This window comes from Heterodontus francisci, chromosome 19 (genome assembly GCF_036365525.1).
Source record: "Heterodontus francisci isolate sHetFra1 chromosome 19, sHetFra1.hap1, whole genome shotgun sequence".
Classification (NCBI taxonomy): domain Eukaryota; kingdom Metazoa; phylum Chordata; class Chondrichthyes; order Heterodontiformes; family Heterodontidae; genus Heterodontus; species Heterodontus francisci.
The window spans coordinates 10,421,649-10,447,218 of record NC_090389.1 but is presented as its reverse complement, the minus strand read 5'-3'; the positions used below and the strand labels follow the sequence as shown (position 1 = coordinate 10,447,218).

The 25,570-nt window shown below is 43.4% G+C and overlaps 1 protein-coding gene across 4 annotated transcripts in view; it reads right to left on the bottom strand.

Moving 5' to 3' along the window:
* Positions 1-25,570, bottom strand: part of ip6k1 (inositol hexakisphosphate kinase 1) — a 131,900-nt gene that overhangs the window by 53,286 nt on the left and 53,044 nt on the right. For all 4 annotated transcript variants that reach the window (XM_068051360.1, XM_068051359.1, XM_068051361.1 and 1 more), the window contains one exon: positions 4,749-4,953. In XM_068051360.1, the coding sequence (XP_067907461.1) occupies positions 4,749-4,953 (205 nt within the window). The remainder of the gene's footprint in view (positions 1-4,748; positions 4,954-25,570) is intronic.

Sequence of the window (25,570 nt, the reverse complement as noted above, 5' to 3'; positions counted from 1 at the left end):
AAGGTTTGAAACTGGCAAGTGTCGATGTTCAGAGAGACTTGGGGGTACTCATACAAGGAACACACAAAGTTAACATACAGGTACAGCAGGCTATTAGGAAGGCAAATGACATGTTGGCCTTGTTTGCAAGGGGATTAGAGTACAAGAATAAAGAAGTCTTACTAAAATTGTACAGGGCTTTGGTAAGACCGCATCTGGAAGACTGTGTGCAGTTTTGGTCTCCACATTTAAGAAAGGATATACTTGCACTGGAGGCAGTGCAGTGAAGATTTACTAAATTGGTCCCTGGGATGAGGGGGTTGTCCTATGATGAGAGGCTCAGTAAATTGAGCCTATATTCTCTGGAGTTTAGAAGAATGAAAGGCAATCTAATTGAGACATACAAGATTCTGAAAGGGCTTGATAGGTTAGAAGCTGAGAGATTGTTCCCACTGGTCAGGGAATCTAGAACACGGGACATAGTCTCAGGATAAGGGGTCAATCATTCAGGACTGAGATGAGGAGAAATTACTTCACTGAAAGATTTGTGACTTTTTGCAATTCTCTACCCCAGAGGGTTATGGATAATCCACCATTGAATACATTTAAGTCTGGGATAGACAGATTTTTGGTCTTTCAGGGAATCAAGGGATATGGGGAGCTGGCAGGAAAGTGGAATTGAAGCCCAAAATCAGCCATGATTGTACTGAATGACACAGCAGGCTCAGGGGACATACGGCCTACTCCTGCTCCTATTACTTATGTTAAAAAAACCCAAGCAGTGTTAAGATTACTGTCTGGAGGTCATCTTGCATCTCTTGGTTTTATGTGTGGTTTTCTCAACTTCCAAGCTGAGCTGACTGTCAAGTTATACTACATTGACACCCAAGGCCTGCATTGGCTTCTAATGCAACAACCCCTCAAATTTAAAATTCTCATCCTCATGTCCAAATTCCTCCATGGTTTGCTCCTCCATATCTCTTCCCAGCTTTACAACCCTCTGAGAATTCTGCATTCATCAAATTCTGGCCTCTTGTGTATCCCCAATTTATTTCGCACCAATGGTGGCCGTGTTTTCAGCCTTCTAGGCCCCAGGCACTGGGAATTCCCTCCCTAAATCACTCTGCCTCTTTACCTATCTCTTAAAATGAACTGTTTGACTAAGCTTTTGGACACCTGTCCTAATAGCTCCTTTTGCAACTCGGTGTCAACACTCCTGTGAAGCACTTTGGGACATTTTACTACTTTAAAGGCACTATATAAATGCAGGTTGCTGTTGTTTTGCCATAGGTACTTGAAATAATTAGGATTAGGTAAAAATAATCATTTGGAGAGATTTCCCTGCACCATATTAAAATGCACATTGTTCTTTGAATCCCAATCTTAACTGACAGTAAAATGTGCTTCTCTTCATTGGGCAACTTTGGAAAGGAGTCACATGAAAACAGGGCAAAAGAAAAAGTTTATAGTATAGTTCTGATGAAAGGTCACAGATCTGAAACTTTAACCCTGTTTCTCTCTCCACAGATGCTGCCAGAACTGCTGGTATTTCCAGCATTTGCCATTTTCATTTAAGTACAGTCATTATGTTGTATTGTTGCAGACATGCATGAATTTCAAACACATACCTCCAGCCTGAAATGATTACCGATGAATGAAGGAAGAACCTCCATTTCATAAGTGCCTTTCTTGACTTTGGGACTTCCCAAAGTGCTTCACAGCCAATGAATTACTTTTAAACGTAGTCACTGTTATGTAAGGCAATCAATTTGTGCTCAGAAAGGTCCCACAAACAGCAATGTGGCAATTATCACATGATCTGTTTTAATGATGTTGATTGAGGGATAAATATTGGCCACGACACTGTGGAGAAGTCCCCTGTGCTTCTTTGAATTCTGCCCTGGAATCTTTACATCCACCTGAGACAGTATCTCGGTTTAACGTCTCATCTGTAAGACAGCACATCATTCTCTCAGTATTGCACTGAAGTGTCAGCATGGATTATGTGCTCAAATGCCTGGAATGGGGCTTGAACCCACCAGCTTCTGATTCAGAGGTGAGAGTATTAGCATTGAGCCAAGGCTGACACTGCGATTAGATTCTAGTGAAAATCCTAAACAACCAACAATTATTTCTGCACGTGCTATTTACAGCACAGATCTGTTGGCTGTTGATTTAAGGCCAAGTGATTTGCATTGCAAAAGAGGAAACTGAAGAAGTGTTACTTATCCCTTGGTTAGAAACTGAGAAAACCTCACTCTGACCTTAGAGGTGCAATGGCATTAAAGCAATCCAATGGGGCATACAGAATACATGACAGGCCCTTAACTGCATGGCACCACATTTGTGTGCAAGAGGCAGCCAAACAGGTCTGCAAAAAACTAACAGATGACGATATATAAAGGCAGGAATTACTGGAGGTGATAAACAGGAAAATACAACCTATTTATACATCTGATCTGCCATTAATGTAAAAGGTCTGAAAGAACTAAGTTCATGTCTGCAAGAGGAGTGAACAGAGGAAAGCCATACAAGAATACTAAGCGTTTGTGCTTGAAAATCAACAGCAGCAACTTTTAGGCAATCATGTCCTGTTGGCATCTTCATACCCAAGAAGTTGTACAGCCATTGTGGACTGTAGCAAGTAGTATAAATCAAGATTACTATCACCATTTAAAAGCAACAGGAAATTGTTTATTAGTTCTTCATGTTAACATTTGTTCTAAAGAACACTTCACTTTCAACTTTGTGATTTTAGAATCCACACACACTGGGTTACTATAATGAAAGGCACCCTCCCACGGCACCAGCTCCAGAGATATGGACAGATGCTGCTTACACCAGAACGACCTGCTTTACTGCCAACCAGTCCATTTTTGTTTAATTTTAAACAAATTTGATTTAAAAAAATACAACTCAAATCCTACCCAACACCAGGATTCAAATGTAGCAGTAAGTTACTGTCATTTTTTGAGACACAATGCATCAAAGCTACAGCAAGAAATGAAGTGCTGAATCTTTTATTCTTGATGTTCAAACATCATGCACCTCTTTGAGTATGGTTGCTCCTGTAATTTGATGTCGCTTGTGATGGACTGAATAACTGCTTTATCAGAACCCCACAGGACAGCTGCAAAGAGAAAAAAAGTGTTCACCCGAGATCCATGCTGGTTAACTCCCTATGCTAGAGTGCTCAAAGGCAGATAACATCACTAACTGTAAATGATTTGGAGGAAAATGTAGCTGGTCTGATTAGTAAGTTTGCAGATGACACAAAGGTTGGTGGAGTTGCGGATAGTGATGAGGATTGTCAGAGGACACAGCAGGATATAGATCGGTTGGAGACTTGGGCGGAGAAATGGCAGATGGAGTTTAATCCGGACAAATGTGAGGTAATGCATTTTGGAAGATCTAATACAGGTGGAAAATATACAGTAAATGGCGGAACCCTTAGGAGTATTGACAGGCAGAGAAATCTGGACGTACAGGTCCACAGGTCACTGAAAGTGGCAACGCAGGTGGATAAGGTAGTCAAGAAGGCATACGGCATGCTTGCCTTCATCGGTCGGGGCATAGAGTATAAAAATTGGCAGGTCATACGGCAGCTGTACAGAACCTTAGTTAGGCCACACTTGGAATATTGCATACAATTCTGGTCGCCACAATACCAGAAGGATGTGGAGGCTTTGGAGAGGGTACAGAAGAGGTTTACCAGGATGTTGCCTGGTCTGGAGGGTATTACCTATGAGGAGAGGTTGGATAAACTCGGATTGTTTTCACTGGAATGACGGAGGTGGAGGGGCGATCTTATAGAGGTTTACAAAGTTATGAGGGGCATGGACAGAGTGGATAATCAGAAGCTTTTTCCCAGGGTGGAGGAGTCAGTTACTAGGGGACATAGGTTTAAGGTGCGAGGGGCCAAGTTTAGAGGGGATGTGCGAGGCAAGTTTTTTTCCCACAGAGGGTGGTGAGTGCCTGGAATTGGCTGCCGGGGAAGGTGGTGGAAGCAGATACGATAGCGACGTTTAAGAGGCATCTTGACAAATAAATGAATAGGATGGGAATAGAGGCATACGGACCCCGGAAGTGTGGAAGGTTTTAGTTTAGACAGGCATCATGATTGGCGCAGGCTTGGTGGGCCGAATCGCCTGTTCCTGTGCTGTACTGTTCTTTGTAAAACAGGAACAGTACAAATGCGGATCGTATAATGCAATGATATTCAATATGGCTCAGATCCAGCTGCAGTCCTTGGAACACATGCAGTTCGATGAGTCTGTGGTTCTCCATTCACTATTAGCCTAAGTGTGGATTCCTGGGATTCAGTGCTGTTCTTTTTTTGCAGTCCAACAAAAGGCAAAAGTCTGTCATTAGGAAGCAGAGCAACCTCAGCATCCTCTAAGCAAACAAAAGGACCTATTAAAATATAACTATTGTTCCTATAGTGATCTCCCCTCGACAAATGCACACAGCGATGTATAAGAGATCAGGATCTCACCGTAATGGTATCACAGTTATAGTTCACTACCACCCCAGAATGCAGGACTCCTGACAGTTCCCCTCGAGCCCCTGTGACAATGATACAGTGTGACATGTCTGAGATCAGGAGTTCACTGTATAGGAAACTGCAGTATAGCTCTAACCCCCTGAATTGCAGCATTCCTGAGTGTTTCTATCGAGCAAACCATTGTTACAAATGTACCCCCGATGAAGCTATTAACACTATCCACACTGAAATACATGTACAGGCACCCCAAAACTACTCTGCGTACCTGTCCATGTTGTCAGAATCATCCTTCTGGATCAGGTTCTCGCTGCCACTAGTTGACCGGTAAAGGCTTCTCCGTGAATGTTTCCTGCGAGGTTGTTCCCTTTCTTGAACTTCATCTTGCTCTAAATTTTCACTTTCCACATATGGGTATGCGACCAGGTTAATGTAACCATCACGACCTCCTTCGAAACACACCGACACAACACCTAGATAGGAACATCAGCATTTAAAACGAGCTAAGTTCGGTTGTACAAATTAACCCATTAACATTCCATTATACAACTTCATATTTGCGAATTGTCCAGGCGTTAATGATTCTTGCCTATTCACAACACTCTGAGAATACAGCACCACCAATTCCAAGGTAACCTTTCCATTGGTAAATGGTGTTCAGCTGCTGTAGCAACACAAATAGCATCTGAATTTACTACCTCAATCTAATTTCCTTAAAAAGGTAATTGCAAATCAGTGCATATCTGCATTTAAAGCACAAGATGACAACCTTTGTTTTAATAAACAAAAGCATAAAATACTGATGCTGGAAACCCGAAATAAAAACAGAAAATGTTGGAAAACGCTCAGGTCAAGAAGCATCCGTGGAGAGAGAAAGCAGCAGTGTGTGTTTGCCGCTGCATACATTTTGGTTCCTGTGATCTCTTGGAAACTCAGATAATAAATCACATTCACAAGCAGCCTGCTTCATCATCCCAAGAAGAAAGTGCAGTAATATACACAGAGAACGTTAATCTCAGCATTACTCTCCACATTACTGATTGCCAAAGCTTTCCAAGCTGGACCAGAATAAAATTAATCCTTGCCAGCAACATTGGTCAGTTGGTGCAAAAGATCATAGCAGTACCAGAATTCACAAATGAATTATTTGGTCTCAGTTAGTCAGTCATTGAACCCCAAAGAGTCCACGTGACTGACTTTTGAGGAACTGTTCAATTGGAGATGACAATTGATTCCAAATTACAGTAACAGCACCTTTCACTTATTAAAACAGGCCAAGAAGCTTCACAGGGCAGGTGGTGGGCAACAAACAAGAAGTTCGGCTGTCGGTTCTGCCACCGATGATGGAGTAGGCTGGGATGCACAGGAGACTGGAACTGAGGACTGCAGAATGCAATCTGAGGAGTGCAAAGAACAGTACAGCACAGGAACAGGCCATTCGGCCCTCCAAGCCTGCGCCAATCTTGATGCCTGTCTAAACTAAAACCTTCTGCACTTCTGGGGACCGTATCCCTCTATTCCCTCCAGACCAGGCAACATCCTGGTAAACTTCTTCTGTACACTCTCCAAAGCCTCCACGTCCTTCTGGTAGTGTGGCGACCAGAATTGCACGCAATATTCTAAGTGTGGCCTAACTAAAGTTCTGTACAGCTGCAGCATGACTTGCCAATTTTTATACTCTATGCCCTGACCGATGAAGGCAAGCATGCCGTATGCCTTCTTGACTACCTTATCCACCTGCGTTGCCACTTTCAGCGACCTGTGGACCTGTAAGCCCAGATCTCTCTGCCTGTCAATACTCCTAAGGGTTCTGCCATTTACTGTATACTTCCCACCTGGATTAGTGCGATTGTACAAATTGCAAAGGAAGGGAACAGTTGCGCCTTCGAGGAATTTAAAGTTGATATGCTGGGCAGGGGGGTGGTCACAATGAGTAACTGGCATATAGTGCTGGGCATTGTTTCTGTATAGAGTGTTCAATGAGTTGGAGTTTGACTCAAGCAGAGCTAGGGAAGCATGGCTGGTGGTGGAGCAATTAAAATTGGGGATGCTCAAGAGGCCAGAATTCAATGAGTGTGGAGGTCTCAAAGGGTTTAGGGCTGGAGGAAGTTAGAGAAAGGGAGAGGCCATGGAGTAATTTGAAACTAAGGCTGAGAATTTTTAAATCCAGGCTTGGCTTAAGCAGCAGCCAATGTAGGTCAGCGAGCATAGAAATGATAGCTGAACAGGATTTGGTGCTAGTTAGGACACGGGGAAGCAGAGTTTTGGATGACCCTAAGTTTACAGAGGGTAGAATAGGGGAGGCCAGCTGGGAGTGCATCGGAATAGTTAAGTCCAGAGGTAACAAAGGCATATATGAGGGCTTCAGCAGCAGAAGAGGTGGAGTTGGGCAATGTGATGGAGGTGGAAACAGGCAGTTATAGTGATATGAGGTTGGAAGCTCATCTTGGAGTTAAACATGCTAGCACGGTTGCAACAGTCTGGTTCAGTGATAGACAGCTGCCATGGAGAGGGATGGAGTTGGAACCTTGGTGAGACTGCACCTGGAGTATTGTGTACAGTTTTGGTCTCCTTACCCAAGGAAGGATATTCTCGTCATAGAGGGAGTGCAACAAAGGTTCACCAGACTGGGATGACGGGATTGTCCTATGAGTAGAGATCGATAAGGCTGGGCCTGTATTCTCTAGAGTTAGAAGATGGGAGGTGATCTCATTGAAGCATATAAAATTCTTACAGGGCTCAACAGGGTTGATGCAGGAAGGATGTTTCCCCTGGCTGGGGGTTTTGGGGGGGGTGGGGTCAAGAACCAGGGGACACAGTCTCAGATGATGATGCAGACCATTTAGCACTGAACTGAGGAGGAATTTCTTCGCTCACAGGACGGTGAATCTGTGGAATTCTCTACCCCAGAGGGCTGTGGAGGCTCAGTCATTGAGTATGTTCAAGACAGAGGTCAATAGATTGCTAGATATTAAAGATATCAAGGGATATCGGGATAGTACAGGAAAATGGTGTTGAGGGAGAAGACCAACCATGATCTAGTTGAATGGCGGAGCAGGCTTGAGAGGCCGAATGGCCTCCTGCTCCTATTTCCTATGTTTCTATGACTCGGGACTGGAGTTTGTGGCAGGCACTGAACAGTCAGTCTTTCCAATATTTAGATGGAGGAAATTCCTGTTCATCCATTACTGGATGTCGGACAAGCAGTCTGATAATTGAGACAGTGGAGGGGTCAGAAGCGATAGTCGTGAGGTAGAGCTGGCGGCCATCAGCCTATATGCATAACTATTTTATACTTGACATCCATTTTCCCTTATACTCTCATGGTGGGTACACACCTGGTTCACTGGCAGTCATGACAGCTACATGCCTGGTTCACTGGCAGTCATGGCAGCTACATGCCTGATTCACTGGCAGTCATGGCAGCTACATGCCTGATTCACTGGCAGTCATGGCAGCTACATGCCTGATTCACTGGCAGTCATGGCAGCTACATGCCTGATTCACTGGCAGTCATGGCAGCTACATGCCTGATTCACTGGCAGTCATGGCAGCTACATCCCTGATCGACTTGAGATACAGGTCTCAAATAACAAGCTCATATAATCAAAATTTGGGATAATTAGAGTAAAATGTGGCATATAAAGTTGCCAAACAAAAAGGTAAGCCTAAGGATTGGGAGCATTTTAGAATTCTACAAACGAGGACCAAGAAAAAGATTAAGAAAGGGAAAATAGAATTATGAGAGTAAACTAGTGAGAAACATAAAAGTGGATTGTAAAAGCTTTTATAGGTATGCAAAAAGGAAAAAAGATGAGCAAAAACAAATGTTTTATTACAAGCGAAGTCAGCAGAATTTATAATGGGGAATAAGGGAACGGCAGAGAAACAACACAAATACTTTGTGTCTGTGCTCACACAGGAAAATTCTGAATACCTCCCAGAAATAACGGAGAATCAAGGGATTAGTGAAATTGAGGAACTGCAAGATATTATTAATTTAAAAAGTACTAGAGAAATTAACAGCACTTAAAGGAGATAAATCCCCTGGACCTGATGATCTACATCCCAGAATGTTGAAAGAGGTGGCTACAAAGCTAGTAGATACATTGGTCATCTTTCAAAATTCTCTCGACTCTGGAATGGTTCCTGCAGATTGGAAGGTGGCAATTGTAACCCCACTATTGAAGAAAGGAGGGAGAGAGAAAACAAGAACTACAGAACTGTTAGTCTAACATCAGTTGTAGGGAAAATGCTGGAATCTATAATAAAGGATATGAAAATAGGACACTTGGAAAATAACAGTAGGATTGGGCAGAGTGAACATGGATTTATGAAAGGGAAATTATGTTTAACAAACTTGGAGATTTTTGAGAATGTAACTAGCAGAATAGATAAGGGGGAACTGATGGATGTGGTATTTTTAGATTTTCAAAAAGCTTTTGATAAGGTCCCACACAGGAGGTTAGTAAACAAAACTACAACACATGGGATTGGGGGGAATATACTGGCATGGAATGAGAATTGGTTAACGGACATAAGACAGAGATTAGGAAAAAATGGGTCATATTCAGGTTGGCAGGCTGTGACTAGTGGGGTACCGCAAGGATCAGTGCTTGGGTTCCATCTACATCAATGATTTGGATGTGGGGATTAAATATAATATTTCCAAGTTTGCAGATGACACAAAACTAGGTGGAAGTGTGAGTTTTGAGGATGCAAAGACACTTCAAGGAGATCTGGCGAGGCTAGGCAAGTGGACAAAAATTTGGCAGACGCAATACAATGTATAGGAATGTGAGATTATCCACTTTAGTAGGAAAAACAGAAATAGAGCATTTCTTAAATGGTGAAAGGCTGATAAATGTTGAACTTCAAAGGGACTTAGGTGTCCTTGTTCATGAGTCACTGAAAGCCATAATGCAGGTATAGCAAGCAATTAAGGCGGCAAATGGTATGTTGGACTTTATTATGAGAGGATTTGAGTATAGGAATAAAGATGTCTTACTGCAATTATGTAGAGCCTTGGTGAGACTGCACCTGGAGTATTGTGTGCAGTTTTGGTCTCCGTACCAAAGGAAAGATATACTTGCATCGAGGGAATGCAACGAAGGTTCACCAAACCATTTCCTGGGATGGAAGGATTGTCCCATGATGAAAGATTAAATAGACTGGGCCTTTATTCTCTGGAGTTTAGAAGAATGATGGGTGATCTAATTCACACATACAAAATTCTTACAGGGCTCGACAGGGTAGACACAGGAAGGATGTTTCCCCTGGCTGGGGAGTCTAGAACCAGGGGACAGAGTCTCAGAATAAGGGGCAGGCCATTTAGGACTGAGATGAGGAGAAATTTCTTCACGCAGAGGGTGGTGAATCTTTGGAATTCTCTGCCCCAGAGGGCTGTGGAGGCTCATTGAGTCTGTTCAGGACTGAGATCGACAGATTTCTATATATTAAAAACATCAAGGGATACGGGGATAGTGCAGGAAAATGGGATTGAAGTAGTTAATCAGTCATGATCTCATTGAATGGCGGAGCAGGCTCGAAGGGCTGAATGGCCTACTCCTATTTAGAATGAATTAATTCTTAATATTTAATTCTAACTCTGGTACCTGTATCACTGATGTTGCTGCAGAAGTAAAAAAAAAGTGTGGCTAGAGACTATAAATTGGACTAAGTGGGCTCCATCTATAGCTGGAGTGGGTACAGAGTCTGAGATGAATGGGTCTTTCGCCAGAAAAAAAGACGAGAGAATGTAAATTCGGAGGCAAGGTAATCCTAGCACCTTGAAGACCCTTAATTAAAATAGAGGTTTTTAACTATGGATCTCAATTTTTTAATGCACTAGCTGGTCACTGTGGTCTGAGTGAGCAGGCGTCCATTGTCTAAAGAGTTGCAGGCTCCTGGAAGTCCCCTCAGTCTGTGATACACATGCCACAGACTACGGTTGCGGCTCTCAACAAAAGATAGCAAGTAAAGGTGGCCTACGTGACAGTCAATGTAGCAATTCAGTTCATGACATTATAAAAATATTCTTCAAAGTAACTGGTTGCAATGGGCATGTGTGGTTTAATTGTCTCCTTCGACTTACAATTTGTGAATAGGTCTTTATAATTAGCTTTGTGGAACACCTCCGCTCAGTCCGAAAGCATGACCCCAAGCCTCCGGTTGTTGGCCATTTCAACACACCTCCCTGCTCTCATGCTCACATCTCTGTCCTGGGACTGTTGCAGTGTTCCAGTGAACATCAACGCAAGCTCAAGGAATAGCATCGCATTTACCGATTAGGCACACTACAGCCTGCCGGACTGAACATTGAGTTCAATAATTTCAGAGGATGACGGCCCCCCCCCCCCCTTTAATTTTGAGTTATTTTTTCTTTTTTATTTATTTTATTTAAGCTTGTTTCTACTGTGCCTACCCACTGGTTTTTTCATGTTTGTGCTTGGGGCCAGGCTGTTCATTTTTCTGTCAATTAACACCCTCTCTGCTTTGTCTTTCAGCACACCATTAACATACCATTTGCCTTTGCTCCATGACCTTCTGGTCAGCTATTCTCTGTGACCTTGTCCTATCAACACCTTCTCTTTGGTTATATCTTTCCCCACCCCACTTTATTTGCTTAAAACCTGTTACATTTCTAATATTTGCCAGTTCTGATGAAGATTCACTGACCTGAAAAGTTAACTCTGCTTTCTCTCCACAGATGCTGCCAGACCTGATTATTTCTAGCATTTCTTGTTTTTATTTTATAATTAGCTCTCTGTGTGCTGAGAGCTATTAATACTCCAGCTAATACAGGGCTGCTTTAGATGCAGTCAGAGTCTGGATAGGAATGGTCACAGTGTTTTCCATCTGAGTTCATTCGGCCAACACCCAGAATCTGGCAGATTAGCATCTTCGGGACCATCCACACTGATATCAACAGCCACTTGAGAAGCTGAAAAGGGAAGCAGCTGGTGATGCTGTGGGATGTTCATTCCTTGACATATTGTTTATGCACAGTCTTCAAGCTTTGGCAAAAGCAACGTCCTTCAGCTTGACCAGATTAGCATTGCATTGAGTGTCCTTGAGAAACTTTTTTAGAACAAGTTTTCCTGCTGGCGAGGACAAAGTTAGTCCTAAATGTACTCGAATCATAATCCATTTATCACATGCCCAATAGCTTGGGAAGCTTCAATGTGTACAATTCATTCTTTGTCCCTTCTCTTTTGGAGTTTTGAAAACTGACATGTCCTTTAAAGCAATGTTTGCTATAAATAGGCACATTGTAAGTCAAATTAGAGTTAATTCTATTAGAGGGGGAAATTTGTTGATTGCCAGGTGCTTGCAAAGTTACAGCTCCTGGTCTTAAAAAGACAGCATAAAATCATTTACTTTAAAAAAAAAGATTTTCGGCACTGTGACGTGCGACAGTTGCACAATGGATACACAACAATACAACACAGTTACAGATGTGCTGCTTCATGTCACAGCACTCTGAGCATTTGGTGCATCAAAAACAACTAGCTCAAAGAATTACTTAGCAGGTTGGTTAGAGATGACAAGAACTTATGATTTTATTCCCCACTCTGTTTGTTCCAACACTTGTCTGTCTTTTAATTTTCCATTCAAACCTTGCACACAGCCCCGCCATCTCAGCTATGTCCTTGCAGGTGGCTGTTTCTCATTCCATCAACATACAAATTTCAGGCATTCGCCATGCATATCATATTCTAAAATTTTAGCTGTAAAAATGCTCCTATTGGACACAGGTTATCCCTGCTTATTATTTCAGCATTGCTCACAACGTCTTCTTAACTAATTCTCATTATGCAAAACCATGTAGTCACTGTTTTAATATCTTCAGAGTCCAGCTCTTAGCACTGTTCAGATTACTGACTAGTCATCTAGACAAAGCATTCTCCTATTCTCATCCCAAGATGTGTCTGCCCTCCACAGTCCATCAAGAACACTGCCAGCCAAAGTAACCTTTGTTAGATAACCCTTTTTGCCAGTACCACTACCTTCCACGTATCTAAACTTACACGTATTTCTACTTCCGCCTCATCACTGCCCACTCTTCCTTCATTCTTCTGTGTTGCCCTCAAGCTGTGCCATAGTCTTGATATTTCAGAAACTCATGTTGAGGTCCTACTTCTTCCCTTCATAAAGATGATAGAAAACAAGGTTCCAGCAAGAATGGCCTCATCAACTGCACACTGCAGCTCCACCAGCACATCATGGGCTTATACCACCTCAAAAGCAGAGCTAGCAAAGATGTGTTTCCTGGAATGCTTGCACATAACAGGATTTTTTTTTCGTGTTGTGCATTGAACAATGTCACCTCACTCACTTGGTTACATTTTGCATGAGAGCTGAATGTTGTAACCTGGAGAAGTTTGGTTCAATTTTAGCCAAGGCAGAAGAACCAGATTCCTGAAAATGTCAAAAGCACAAAACACCAAGTGAATATCCAGTGCAATCCTGCACCTTCACAGCATGAAGCAGCACTGAAATCTTTAACTACCTATAACAATGGTATTACCCACTGTGCCTCAAGCCTCCTACACCACATATGGTGCCGTATGAATGCAACCAGAGCAGATTAAGTTTTGAAAATTAACTTCATTTTCGTATTTAGTAATGGTAATAAATGGTCTGTGTAGCTCAGATATTCAGCTTGAAAAACCCAACGAAGTATTTAGTGAGCCCTTTAAGATTATTTTGACTATAATTTGAGAGCGTGGGCCCCTTCTGGAAGAGAAAATGGAAAGAGTCTCTCCAAGTCAGAGAACAGTGGCTCTATCAGTCTATATGAGGCCAGGCTTTCAAATCCCCAGATGTGGGATACTGAGAAAATGTACAGAGTGCAGTCATGGTTTGAAGAGGCGAACACTATAAATGCCGTCACAGATAGAGGACTGTGGAACTGGCGATTCCAGTCATGAGCTTGAATTATAGAAGAGGCTCTCTGCTAGTTGATATAATTTATGAAGCTACAATTTGGCATAAATGAGATTAGTCAGGCTAAGATGCGCAATACACACAGAATTTTGTACTAAAATTAATTTAAGCATACAGGTCAAAACCATCTTGAGGAATTCGCTTCTCACTTATGAGATCAACATAATTAAACCAAAACAATGATCAAAGCCATGTCAAGTTAATCAGAAAAAAGGAGGCTGTCTGTTAATGCTGAGAAGTTTAACTACAACAAAAACTCGATTTCCTTCTACTGATCTGACTTGTGGTTGGAAGATACTTTTTTAAACAGAATTTAGTAGTTTTGTAATCCTGTTCCTTTTCCCAGCACACTGTCTCCTTATTTCCAGACTTGGCTCTTCCCCATCTGCTAAGAATGAGGCATATTAATTTTGTCATATGAACATTGATTTTAAACTGTTGCTGGAGTGAAGAAAGGACTTGTTTAAAAAAAAAAATCACTAGACTGCTGGAAAAATATTTGCATACTAACAGACAGTGCTTGGAGAGCCAAATGACTATTCCTTGGTCCACTTAACCCAAAATGGACTGTGATCACCAGACGGTAAGAAAGCTCACATTCCAGGATGGCTGCTAAGATGGCAGAATCCACAAACAGAAGTGGTCAAACCAGATAGTCACATGATTAACCTGCTGGGCAACCTGGGGTTTTTTGAATTGTGCCACAGATAAAGACTCAGAAGGCAGTTTGGAACTGGAACCTGGAGCAAGGAAGCCTCTCTCCCAAGCCACCGGACCCATGGAAGACATGTAAACCTCGAGAGAGAAAAGATTCCGATCTCAAAACAAGTTGAAGTGCGCACTGGGTCCCAACGAACTGCAAGTCTGACCGGCAACCAAAGACTTCACAGCAAACTCAAAAGACAGTAAAATAGAAACCCATCTATTACCTCGAACTTTTCCCCTTATTCTTTTCTACTTTTCTGTCTCCACCTGTGTGTGTGTTTATCGTGTATGCATGCTAGCATGATCGCGTCGCACATTCGTCGTCGGTAACTGGATTAGAGTTTAAGATTAATTAACTTCTACCTTTCTTGTTTAAAATCTTAGAAGACCTGTCTGAATTGATTTCTTTGCTTTACAGTTGGAAAGTGGTGAACAAGGATTCACTAAGGGGGAGCTAAAACACAGTTTATCTAAAATTAAACCCTGTTACAATTAAACCAGGCAAAGGCTGAGAGGGAGCCCCTAGACCCCTTCTTACCCGGTCGTAACACCTTCCTCAGTGCTTCATCCTACACAAACTCCAATATTTGCCTGATTTAGATGCCCACATTTGCACCAAGTCCTGCTTTCCTACTTGCCCTACCACCAACACCATCCCCACCCACCCCCTCAACGCACCTTGATTGGCTCCTTGTCCTCCAATACTTCTTCTTTGGCCTCCTTATCTCGAGAGACAATGGGCAAGTGCCTGTGGGTGGTCAGTGGTGTGTGGAGCAGCGCCTGGAGTGGCTATAATGGCCAATTCTAGAGTGACAGGCTCTTACACAGGTGCTGCAGAAAAATTTGATTGTCGGGGCTGTTACACAGTTGGCTCTCCCCTTTCGCCTCTGTCTTTTTTCCTGCCAACTGCTAAGTCTCTTCGACTCGCCACACTTTAGCCCCGCCTTTATGGCTGCCTGCCAGCTCTGGCGAACGCTGGCAACTGACTCCCACGACTTGTGATCAATGTCACAGGATTTCATGTCGCGTTTGCAGACGTCTTTAAAGCGGAGACATGGACGGCCGATGGGTCTGATACCAGTGGCGAGCTCGCTGTACAATGTGTCCTTGGGGATCCTGCCATCTTCCATGCGGCTCACATGGCCAAGCCATCTCAAGCGCCGCTGACTCAGTAGTGTATAAGCTGGGGATGTTGGCCGCCTCGAGGAGTCCTGCGTTGGAGATACGGTCCTGCCACCTGATGCCAAGGATTCTCCAGAGGCAGCGAAGATGGAATGAATTGAGACGTCGCTCTTGGCTGACATGCGTTGTCCAGGCCTCGCTGCCATAGAGCAAGGTACTGAGGACACAGGCCTGATACACTCGGACTTTTGTGTTCCGTGTCAGTGCGCCATTTTCCCACACTCTCTTGGCCAGTCTGGCCATAGCAGTGGAAGCCTTTCCCATGCACTTGTTGATTTCTGCATCTAGAGACAGGTTACTGGTGATAGTTGAGCCTAGGTAGGTGAACTCTTGAACCACTTCCAGAGCGTAGTCGTCAATATTGATGGATGGAGCATTTCTGACATCCTGTCCCATGATGGTTGTTTTCTTGAGGCTGATGGTTAGGCCAAATTCATTGCAGGCAGCCGCAAACCTGTCGATGAGACTCTGCAGGCACTCTTCAGTGTGAGATGTTAAAGCAGCATCGTCAGCAAAGAGGAGTTCCCTGATGAGTTCCTCCAATACACAGAACTGAAAATCCTCATTTTCATTTACAAATGGTTCACTGGCCTCACCCCTTGCCAACTCTAAAGCCTCCTCTACCCTGGTCGGAAATTCTCTCCCTTGTTACTATTCCCCTGCCACTTTTGAAACCCTCAACTGTGGTCTGAGTCACATCTCCTAGCTCTTACACTGCTGCTTGTCATCTGCTCCTCCTCTGAAGGCCCTCAGGATATTCCCTGTTTGAAGGTGCTTTACTAAGCCAAGTTATGTTGTCCCCACAGTGACTGCAAAGATTAGGGACTCCCCCAGAAGGAACTGTTGCCACAAACCCACACCTTATTTCTCTGTGGCACAGTAACTACAGCAAATGATCTTGAAGTTACGTTACTAAATCTTGGTGCTTTCTAATAAAGCACACTATATAAGCCAGCACCTCAAAGCTGATAATTTCCAGTATTGAATGGGATACAGGAATGTGAACCATGCACTCCCAGTAGTGGGTCTGGCCTTCAAACTTTCGCCCATTTATATAGTAATCATCTTAGGAATGATCCAATTTGTGTTAAGACTGCACCAGCATGTAGACAATCTCAATGCATTGCAGTTCACACCACTTAAGGCTTACCTTGTAATAAATAGCCAGCTCACAAACAGCCTTGTCACCCTTGGAAGTAACACCATCTCACAGCGTCTAAACATTTAACAGCTCTAAAGAGCGCCACAAGAACAGATTGAGACTGATTACTGAACATGTAAACTAAGTACTTAATACAAATTCCCAAGAATAAATCTGAGAAATGCAAATTATTAGACATATGCACAGCTCCAACAATATTTAGAATGTCAATATTTATCAATTGTCACTAATAATGAAGTTAGATGCTTCTGGAATTCTGCAAAGTTCCAAGAATTACATTTACAAAACTAATGAGGAAAGAATGAAGAATGAGGTAAGAAGTGTCAGTAGTTAAATAAACCTCTGATCGACCCCATCTGGAGTACTGTGTTCAGTTCTGGTGACCTCATCTCAGGAAGGATACTTTGACCTTGGAGAGGGTATAGCGCAGAATCACCAGAATTATACTGCAGCTAAAAGGGTTAAATTATGAGGACAGGTTGCAGAGACTAGGCTTACATTCCCTTGAGTATAGAAGATTAAGGAGTGATACAATTAAGGTGTTCAAAATGATTAAAGGATTTGATAGGGTAGATTGAGATAAACATTTTCTTGCTGCTGGGGGAGCCTAGAACAAGAAGCCAAAACCTTAAAATTAGAGGTAGGCCATTCAGGGGTGATGTCAGGAAGCACTTATTCACACAAAAAGAGTAGTGGAATTCTGGAACTCCCTCCAAGTTGAGGCGAGGGGCTGTCAATTAAAAATTTTAAAACTGAAATAGCTAGCTCTTTCTTGCAGATTGGCACCTTTATGGCCCTAGTTTTTGACAACGGGTTAGCTCAGTTCCGAAGCTTGAATTTCCATTGAATATTGCTGTCAGCCAGCAGCAGACGTGGACTTGACTGCTCAGATGAGGAGAGTAATATCAACATAGGAGCAGGACTAGGCCATTCAGCCCATCAAATCTGCTCCACCATTCAATACGATCATTGATCATCCACTTCAATGCCTTTTTCCCACACTATCCCCATATCCCACTATGTCATTGACAGATTTCTAAATACCAATCTCTGCTTTAAATATACTCAGTGACTGAGCTTCCACAGCCCTCTGGGATAGCGAATTCCAAAGATTCACAAGCCTCCGAGTAAAGACATTTCTCCTTATCTTGGTCCTAATTGGCTTCCCCCTTATTTTGAAATTCTGTCCCCTGGTTCTAGACTCCTCAACTAGGGGAAACATCAGACCTGCATCTACCCTGTGTATCCCTTGAAGTATTTTGTAGGTTTCAATGAGATCACCTCTCATTCTTCGAAACAATAAACAAAGCATTCAAGTACTTTGTGCTTTATCACAGCACCCAGTATTGTAGGTACTGCAGGCACCTCCTCTCACTCCAAGAAACAGAAACAAAATAAATAGCTCTCATGCACAGACACCAACATGGTATCTGCTGCCACCGAACATGCTAAGTGATGAAAAGGGGGAATTCTTTCCTCTTTCCACTCAAAGCTTGCAGAAAGCTAATATGGTTCTAAGAACAGGTCATCTGATGCCAGCTAACACAGAAGCAACATGTGAAGCATAGAGACAAACACCCAGCCACAACATGCACGGAATTTGCACACAAACCTTGGTCACTGGTGGTGGGAATAATTACAGCTATCAGGCTGATGAATCAAGAGCACTTCACAATGTAAACGCTTTGTTTTTCCTTTAATCTATTAGCACCAATGCAACTAGTACTAAAAGACTAAGGGGATGTGTGTAGCCTAGCTATTGCACACATCATGTGTCTCCAAGTGTTCCAGTTAAACAATCTCAAAGTGATGAACCCTAACAGATGTTTCCCCTCTAGATAGTACTCAAAGAAGTTTTTATTTCAAAAGTGCTTGTTGTGCTAATATCCTTACAAGTGAAAGGATCACTGAGTGCAGTACTAAGTGAAAGGAGCACTGAGTGCAGTACTAAGTGAAAGGAGCACTGAGTGCAGTACTAAGTGAAAGGATCACTGAGTGCAGTGCTAAGTGAAAGGAGCACTGAGTGCAGTGCTAAGTGAAAGGAGCACTGAGTGCAGTGCTAAGTGAAAGGAGCACTGAGTGCAGTGCTAAGTGAAAGGAGCACTGAGTGCAGTACTAAGTGAAAGGATCACTGAGTGCAGTACTAAGTGAAAGGAGCACTGAGTGCAGTACTAAGTGAAAGGATCACTGAGTGCAGTACTAAGTGAAAGGATCACTGAGTGCAGTACTAAGTGAAAGGATCACTGAGTGCAGTACTAAGTGAAAGGAGCACTGAGTGCAGTACTAAGTGAAAGGAGCACTGAGTGCAGTACTAAGTGAAAGGAGCACTGAGTGCAGTACTAAGTGAAAGGAGCACTGAGTGCAGTACTAAGTGAAAGGAGCACTGAGTGCAGTACTGAGTGAAAGGAGCACTGAGTGCAGTACTGAGTGAAAGGAGCACTGAGTGCAGTACTGAGTGAAAGGAGCACTGAGTGCAGTACTGAGTGAAAGGAGCACTGAGTGCAGTACTGAGTGAAAGGAGCACTGAGTGCAGTACTGAGTGAAAGGAGCACTGAGTGCAGTACTGAGTGAAAGGATCACTGAGTGCAGTACTGAGTGAAAGGATCACTGAGTGCAGTACTAAGTGAAAGGAGCACTGAGTGCAGTACTGAGTGAAAGGAGTACTGAGTGAAAGGAGCACTGAGTGAAAGGAGCACTGAGTGCAGTACTGAGTGAAAGGAGCACTGAGTGCAGTACTGAGTGAAAGGAGCACTGAGTGCAGTACTGAGTGAAAGGAGCACTGAGTGCAGTACTGAGTGAAAGGAGCACTGAGTGCAGTACTGAGTGAAAGGAGCACTGAGTGCAGTACTGAGTGAAAGGAGCACTGAGTGCAGTACTAAGTGAAAGGAGCACTGAGTGCAGTACTAAGTGAAAGGAGCACTGAGTGCAGTACTAAGTGAAAGGAGCACTGAGTGCAGTACTAAGTGAAAGGAGCACTGAGTGCAGTACTAAGTGAAAGGAGCACTGAGTGCAGTACTAAGTGAAAGGAGCACTGAGTGCAGTACTAAGTGAAAGGAGCACTGAGTGCAGTACTAAGTGAAAGGAGCACTGAGTGCAGTACTAAGCCACACATATCAGAGGTTAGATTCTCACCCTGTTCAACAACATTCATATAGCACCTTTAACATAGTAAAACAACTCAAGGCACTTCACAGAAGCGTTCAGACAACATCTGGCAGAACCACATAGAGAGATATTTGAGGACAGGTGGTCAAAAGCTTTGTCAAAGAGGTAGGTTTTAAGGAGCAACTTAAAGGAGGAAGTAGAGAGGCAGAAAGGTTTAAGGAGGGAATACAAGAGCTTAGAGCCTGAGCAGTCGAAGGCACAGCCATCAACAGCAAAGCAATGAAAATTAGGGATGCACAAGTGGCTAGAATTGGAGGAGCAGAGATCTTGGAGAGTTGAAAGGCTCAATTAGCTGTTCTCAGCTGGAGAAATTGGAAAACCAAAATTGGACTTAGCATCTCTGAGCTATGGAGAGTGAAAAATAATTAGACATGACATGTTGAGTCTCGCTGACAAATGAGCATGTGTGGATCCTGGGTAAGGTGATGTTTGGACTCAGCAGCGATGCCCTCCTTGATTAGGGAAAAAGGAATAGAAAGTTTTCTGAAAAGCTGAGTTGAGGTACATAGAATGGGAGGAGACTCGTGTGGAGCATAACTATCAGCACAGATTAGTTGGGTTGAATGGCCCGTTTTCATGCTGTATATTCTATGTAATGTAATTCTATGAATTCCTACCAGCACCCACTGCCTAACCCCACATATAAAAGGAGTCAGTGTGGAACAGCACTCCAACAAAAGTCAGTGCGTTTAGGCAACGAAGGTTGATGGTTGGCAAAAACAAATGCTTCTTACTGTGTGTTGCAGTTCGCTTTCTGTTAAGATTGCTCTATTCATAGTCCAATACAGAGATTCACAAGTGTTTTTTTTAAAAGCCGTCATGCTTATTTTCAGCCCACAAAGAGACACCTGCTCCAAAGTAGGCAACTCCTCAGTTGAATGAGTCTAATCTCATCAACGTCAGCAGAAGATACATACAACTGAAATCCAGCCCTCGTCTTCCTGACAGTTATTACTAATTGGGTATTACTGCACAATTTATTTTTCAAGGGATTATGTGCTTTAAACAGCAATCATTCAGCAGCACATTTAGCAGCCAGAATCTCTCAAAAGAGGTAATCCCCACGGTTCTACCGGAAGCAGCTCACTGATATAAAAAGGGGTGGGCAGTCAGGATAAAGTTGCATGCTCCTGAGTCAAGATAAAGGATTAATTACTGAGTCTAATTGCAAGACCATTATGCGAGCAAAGTCCCTGCTTACCCAGAACTAAAAAAGCTTTTCTGCATGTCTGTACTTTGAATCGACCTCCTTGTTACATCACATAAATTATTCCAAAGTGGTATTAAAAGTGGAAGCTTATTAGCAGTTAGAGACTGAAGGGAATTAGGACAATTGTTTGATTACCCACTATATTTCAAGTCCAACTTGTACTACTTGAATCATTAGTAAGAGCTGAGGGAGCAAAGATTACAAATAACAATACTTTTATGTTGATGCTGGTATGCCAGGAGACCAGTGCTTGCTTGCAACCATCGCTCTCTCTTTTTTACTGCTGGACAGAGCAGCAGATTTGGTTCTGTCTTCAATGTCTATCAGGTCCTGGATGCAGTCAGCGCACCACAGTTCAGAGGAGCTTCTGTCAGTAGTGGGTGTACCATGCTCAAGCCCGACAGCACACTATTAATATAAAGCCTTGCATGGAGGACTACCAGGCTCACACCCCTCAAAAGCACTTAACCCATTATTCTGGACAAAGCCAATCTTTCAGGGCACTTTATGCTTTTGAAATGTAAGCTTTCTCGGATACTTGCTGCCAAAGGAAGAACCCCAAAATGGTTTGTGCAGGCCTTCTCAAAGAGTCAAACCACTAAATTAAGGGTCTGAAAGGAGCCTTACAGCATCTGGTCCTCGGAGTCTGATAACTCTTCCTGGCTGTATGATACCACTCTGGGCCGAATGGTGCTAGATATAGTCTCATGTTGTTATGGGTAAGAAGGGAGTTAGTAGGACATCTGCAATTGCTTCCAAACAGACCTTCAGTGGTCTTGGATGTACAAGTTATGATTTTATGATAAGCAGCTTTAGAAGGCTATCTACATCTGGGAGTGGCAGATTGAGCAATCAGATGTCAGGCTGTGAATCCCCAGTCCCAGAAAGCAGCAGTGTCAATCTTGATGCTTGCTATCAGTACAGTTTTTTTGGTTAAAGGAGGAATGTTGCCCAGGACACCAAGAGAACTCCCTGCTCTTCTTTGAATAGTGTCACTACTGAATCTTGAACAAGCATCTTTGCTCTTGGAGAGGGTCTTGGTTTAATGTCTTAGCCAAAAGAAGTCACATCAGACTATACAACATTTCTTCATTACTGCATTGAAATGTCAGCCTAGATTACGTGCTGCAGACCTGAAACGGGACTTGAACCCACAGCTTTCTAACTTAGAGGAGATATTACCCCCCTCTCACCACACCAAGTCAAGTTTCCCCTCCATTAAGAAACAGTTAATTGCGAGATCTGAAAAGAGAGTTCTGTTTATAGCAGTGGTACTCATAACTTGGGACAGAGATAGCCTGTGGCTTACCTCATCTGAGCCTCCTTGCTAGAGAAAGCCATTCCCTCTTATTTTACCTAACTGCCCAGATAAAGCAAAATTAACCTGACCAGGTGTTGACTATCCGAGCATCCATTGGGCAAGTGAAAAGGCTCAACAAATCCAGTAGTTTGTTTGCCACTCTCTAGGGAAGTACTTTGTGTCGACTCAAACACTGGGTAAGGTAGAAAATTTGGAATCAGCTCAGCTTGTGTGGAAGGGTGGATTCCATTCCTGATCCCAGCATGCAGTGTGTTGGAAAATTCCACCTCTTCCCCCGTCACCCCCCACCGGCCAACCCCCACAACCAAACCAACAAGGCATAGCCTGGGACTGCTCAACAAAAAGTTATTGATTAATACTGACATGCAGGCAGCTTATAGAAGTGCTTTCATTGTCATGATATTGGCAGGCTCATGAGAGGTGCAGCGATGAAAATACAGAATCAAACTGAAAGGTTATTAAAAAAATTGACTATTCCTTTAAAAAGTGGCCAATATGCTACAAAATGGCTACCAAAGGTTGGGCTGACTAAGCAGGTATATTCAAACTGTCTCACTGTCTGTTAAGGACAAAAGGATACATTCCAAGCTAACAGGTATCAATTACACTCATCTTAAAACCACCAAGCGACATTCCTGAATTGAAAAGTTCTTCTGAAACAAAGGTGGTGTGAAGTAGTCACATCCTGGTCTATTGTTGGTCACCACAGAGAGGGGGCCATGCGGCTTCGAACTGAGGCAACGTGAGAATTTTTTTAACCTTAAAAAAGTAGTTCTCTGGAGAGAGAGGGGAGAGATCACATCACAAAAAGCCTGTCCAGCTAAGAGCTGAGAGAGATCCAGCAAAGGAGCCCTGCTGCGAGATCTACACTTCAACTTAGCACAGCAGAGAAATTGAAAGTGACCACCGCCTCCAGACTGAAGCCCTAACCACCAGAAAATCGACAAACAATCCAGGCCTGCAACTTTAAAAGAGAAACTGCCCTCAGAGAAGATTCAACAGGTTTACCGTGAGCCCTGAACACCTACCTCACTTCAAACCACTTATCCTTTTCTTCTATATCTATTGTTGTATGTGCGCACGTGCAAGCGAAAGCGTGTATGGGTGCAGTTGCAACCTTTTCGGAAATGAATGTTGTTCAATAAATAGTTAATCTTCTGTTTTAAACCAGGCGAGGCACTGCACATTGACCAACGGCAGCGCTGGACGTGTTATAACCTCTACAGCAGACAGCTTAAAGTCACTGAATTCCTTCAGTGAGGGGAGTGTGGTTGCCCTGGATATCAAGACAGTATGTGACCAAGTGTAGCATCAAGGAGCCCTAGCCAAACTGAAGTCAATGGGAATCCAGGGGAAAATTCTTCACTGGCTGGAGTCATAACAAACACAAAGGAAGGTGGTTGCGGTTGTTGGAGGTCAATCATCTCAGTCCCAGGACATCACTGCAGGGGTTCCTCAAGGCAGCGTTCTTGGCCCAACCATCTTCAGCTGCTTCATCAATGACCTTCTGTCCATCATAAAGTGAGAAGTGTGGATGTTCACTGATGATTGCATAATGTTCAGCACCATTCACAACTGCTTAGATACTGAAGCAGTCCGTGTCCATATGCAGCAAAACCTGGACAACATTCAAGCTTGGGCTGATAAGTGGAAAGTTACATTCGCGCTACACAAGTGCCAGGCAATGGCCATCTCCTACAAGACAGAATCCAACCACCTCCTCTTCACATTCAATGGCATTACCATTGCTGAATCCCCCACTATCATCCTGGGGGCTACCACTGACCAGAAACTGAACTGGACCAGCCATATAAATACTGTGACTACAAGAACAGGTCAGAGGCTGGGAATTCTACAGCGATTAACTCACCTTCTGACTCCCCAAACTCCACCATCGACAAGGCACAAGTCAGAAGTATGATGGAATACGTTCCACTTGTCTGGATGAGTGCAGCTCCAAGAATGCTCAAGAAGCTTGACACCATGCAGGACAAAGCAGCCTGCTTGATTGGTACCCCATCCACCACCTTCAACATTCACTCCCTCCACCACTGACATACAGTGGCAGCGGTGTGTACCATTTACAAGATGCACTGTAGCAACTCACCAAGGCTCCTTCGACAGCACCTCCCAAACACCGAGAAAGACAAGGGCAGATGATGTATGGGAATACCACCAACTGCAAGTTCTCTTCCAAGCCACACACCATTCTGACTTGGAACTACATTACTATTCCTTTACTGTTGCTGGGTCAAAATCCTGGAACTCCCTCCCTAAGAACACTGTGGGTGTACCTACAACACATGGACTGCAGCGGTCCAAGATGGCGGCTCACCACCACCTTCTCAAGGGCAAGTAGGAATGGGCAATAAATGTTGGCCTAGCCAGCAATGCTCACATCCTATGAAAGAATAAAAAAAGGTTCAACTAGACAGAGACTGCACTACTAAAGTATTCCATTAGTTGTGAAGCTCCTTGGATGTCTTGAGGATGTGATAGGTGCTACATAAATGCAAGTTCTTTCTTTCTAGCACTATCAGCTTGGTAATATGCCAGGGCAGCCTTCTGGAAGCTGCTCTATTTACACCATGGGGAACTCCTCTGTGCAAGAATGGTCCATGAGCAACTTTGCACACAGGGGGCGGTTTGAAAGTCCCAAACTTGCTGAGGCTGTTATTGGAGCAGCCAGGATGCCTCATTTACATTACAACACGACAGCCAAAGTCAGGCAATGGTGCAGAGAGGCCTTGACGTGCTGGAGAGCTTGCTTCCATGACAACTGGAAACACTAAAACAGGCAACCATAAGCAATGGTTATTCATAGGAACAGAAGTAGGCCACTCAGCCCCTTCAGCCTGTTCCACCATTCAATTCAATCATGGCTGATCTTACTTCAACGTGACTTGCCTACCTTGAAGCCCTGAAAAAACAAAAATCTATTATTCTCTGTCTTGAAAGCTTCAATTAACCTCCAGCACACCACCACTTAAGGAACTGGGGTCTGCAACTGTGCTAAGGTCTCAGGCCTGCAGATCTACACACACCAGCACACCCAAGAGAGTGCCACAAATAGCAGTTTTGGTTTATCCCAGTGTAATGCATTCTAAACATCCTTCAGTCAAAACAAGTCCTTTCCTAATTTGGGATCTTGATATTACATCGCAGAATGGCATCTGCAGCTTTATGTGGAGCACTCTGGCATAACTGTTCTCGACTCTCTCAGCATGTTTTACAGTTCTTGTCACCCAGTGTCTCCAATAATCAATAAATCAAAGTTGCTGAGATGCCGAGTGCTGGTGCAATCAGTTGATAAGTCTCAGTATCAGACAAGCCTGTCCTTAATGTCCAGTAATCCAGCAAGATTTAATCTTATATTGTTTTGTTGAAATGCATTTG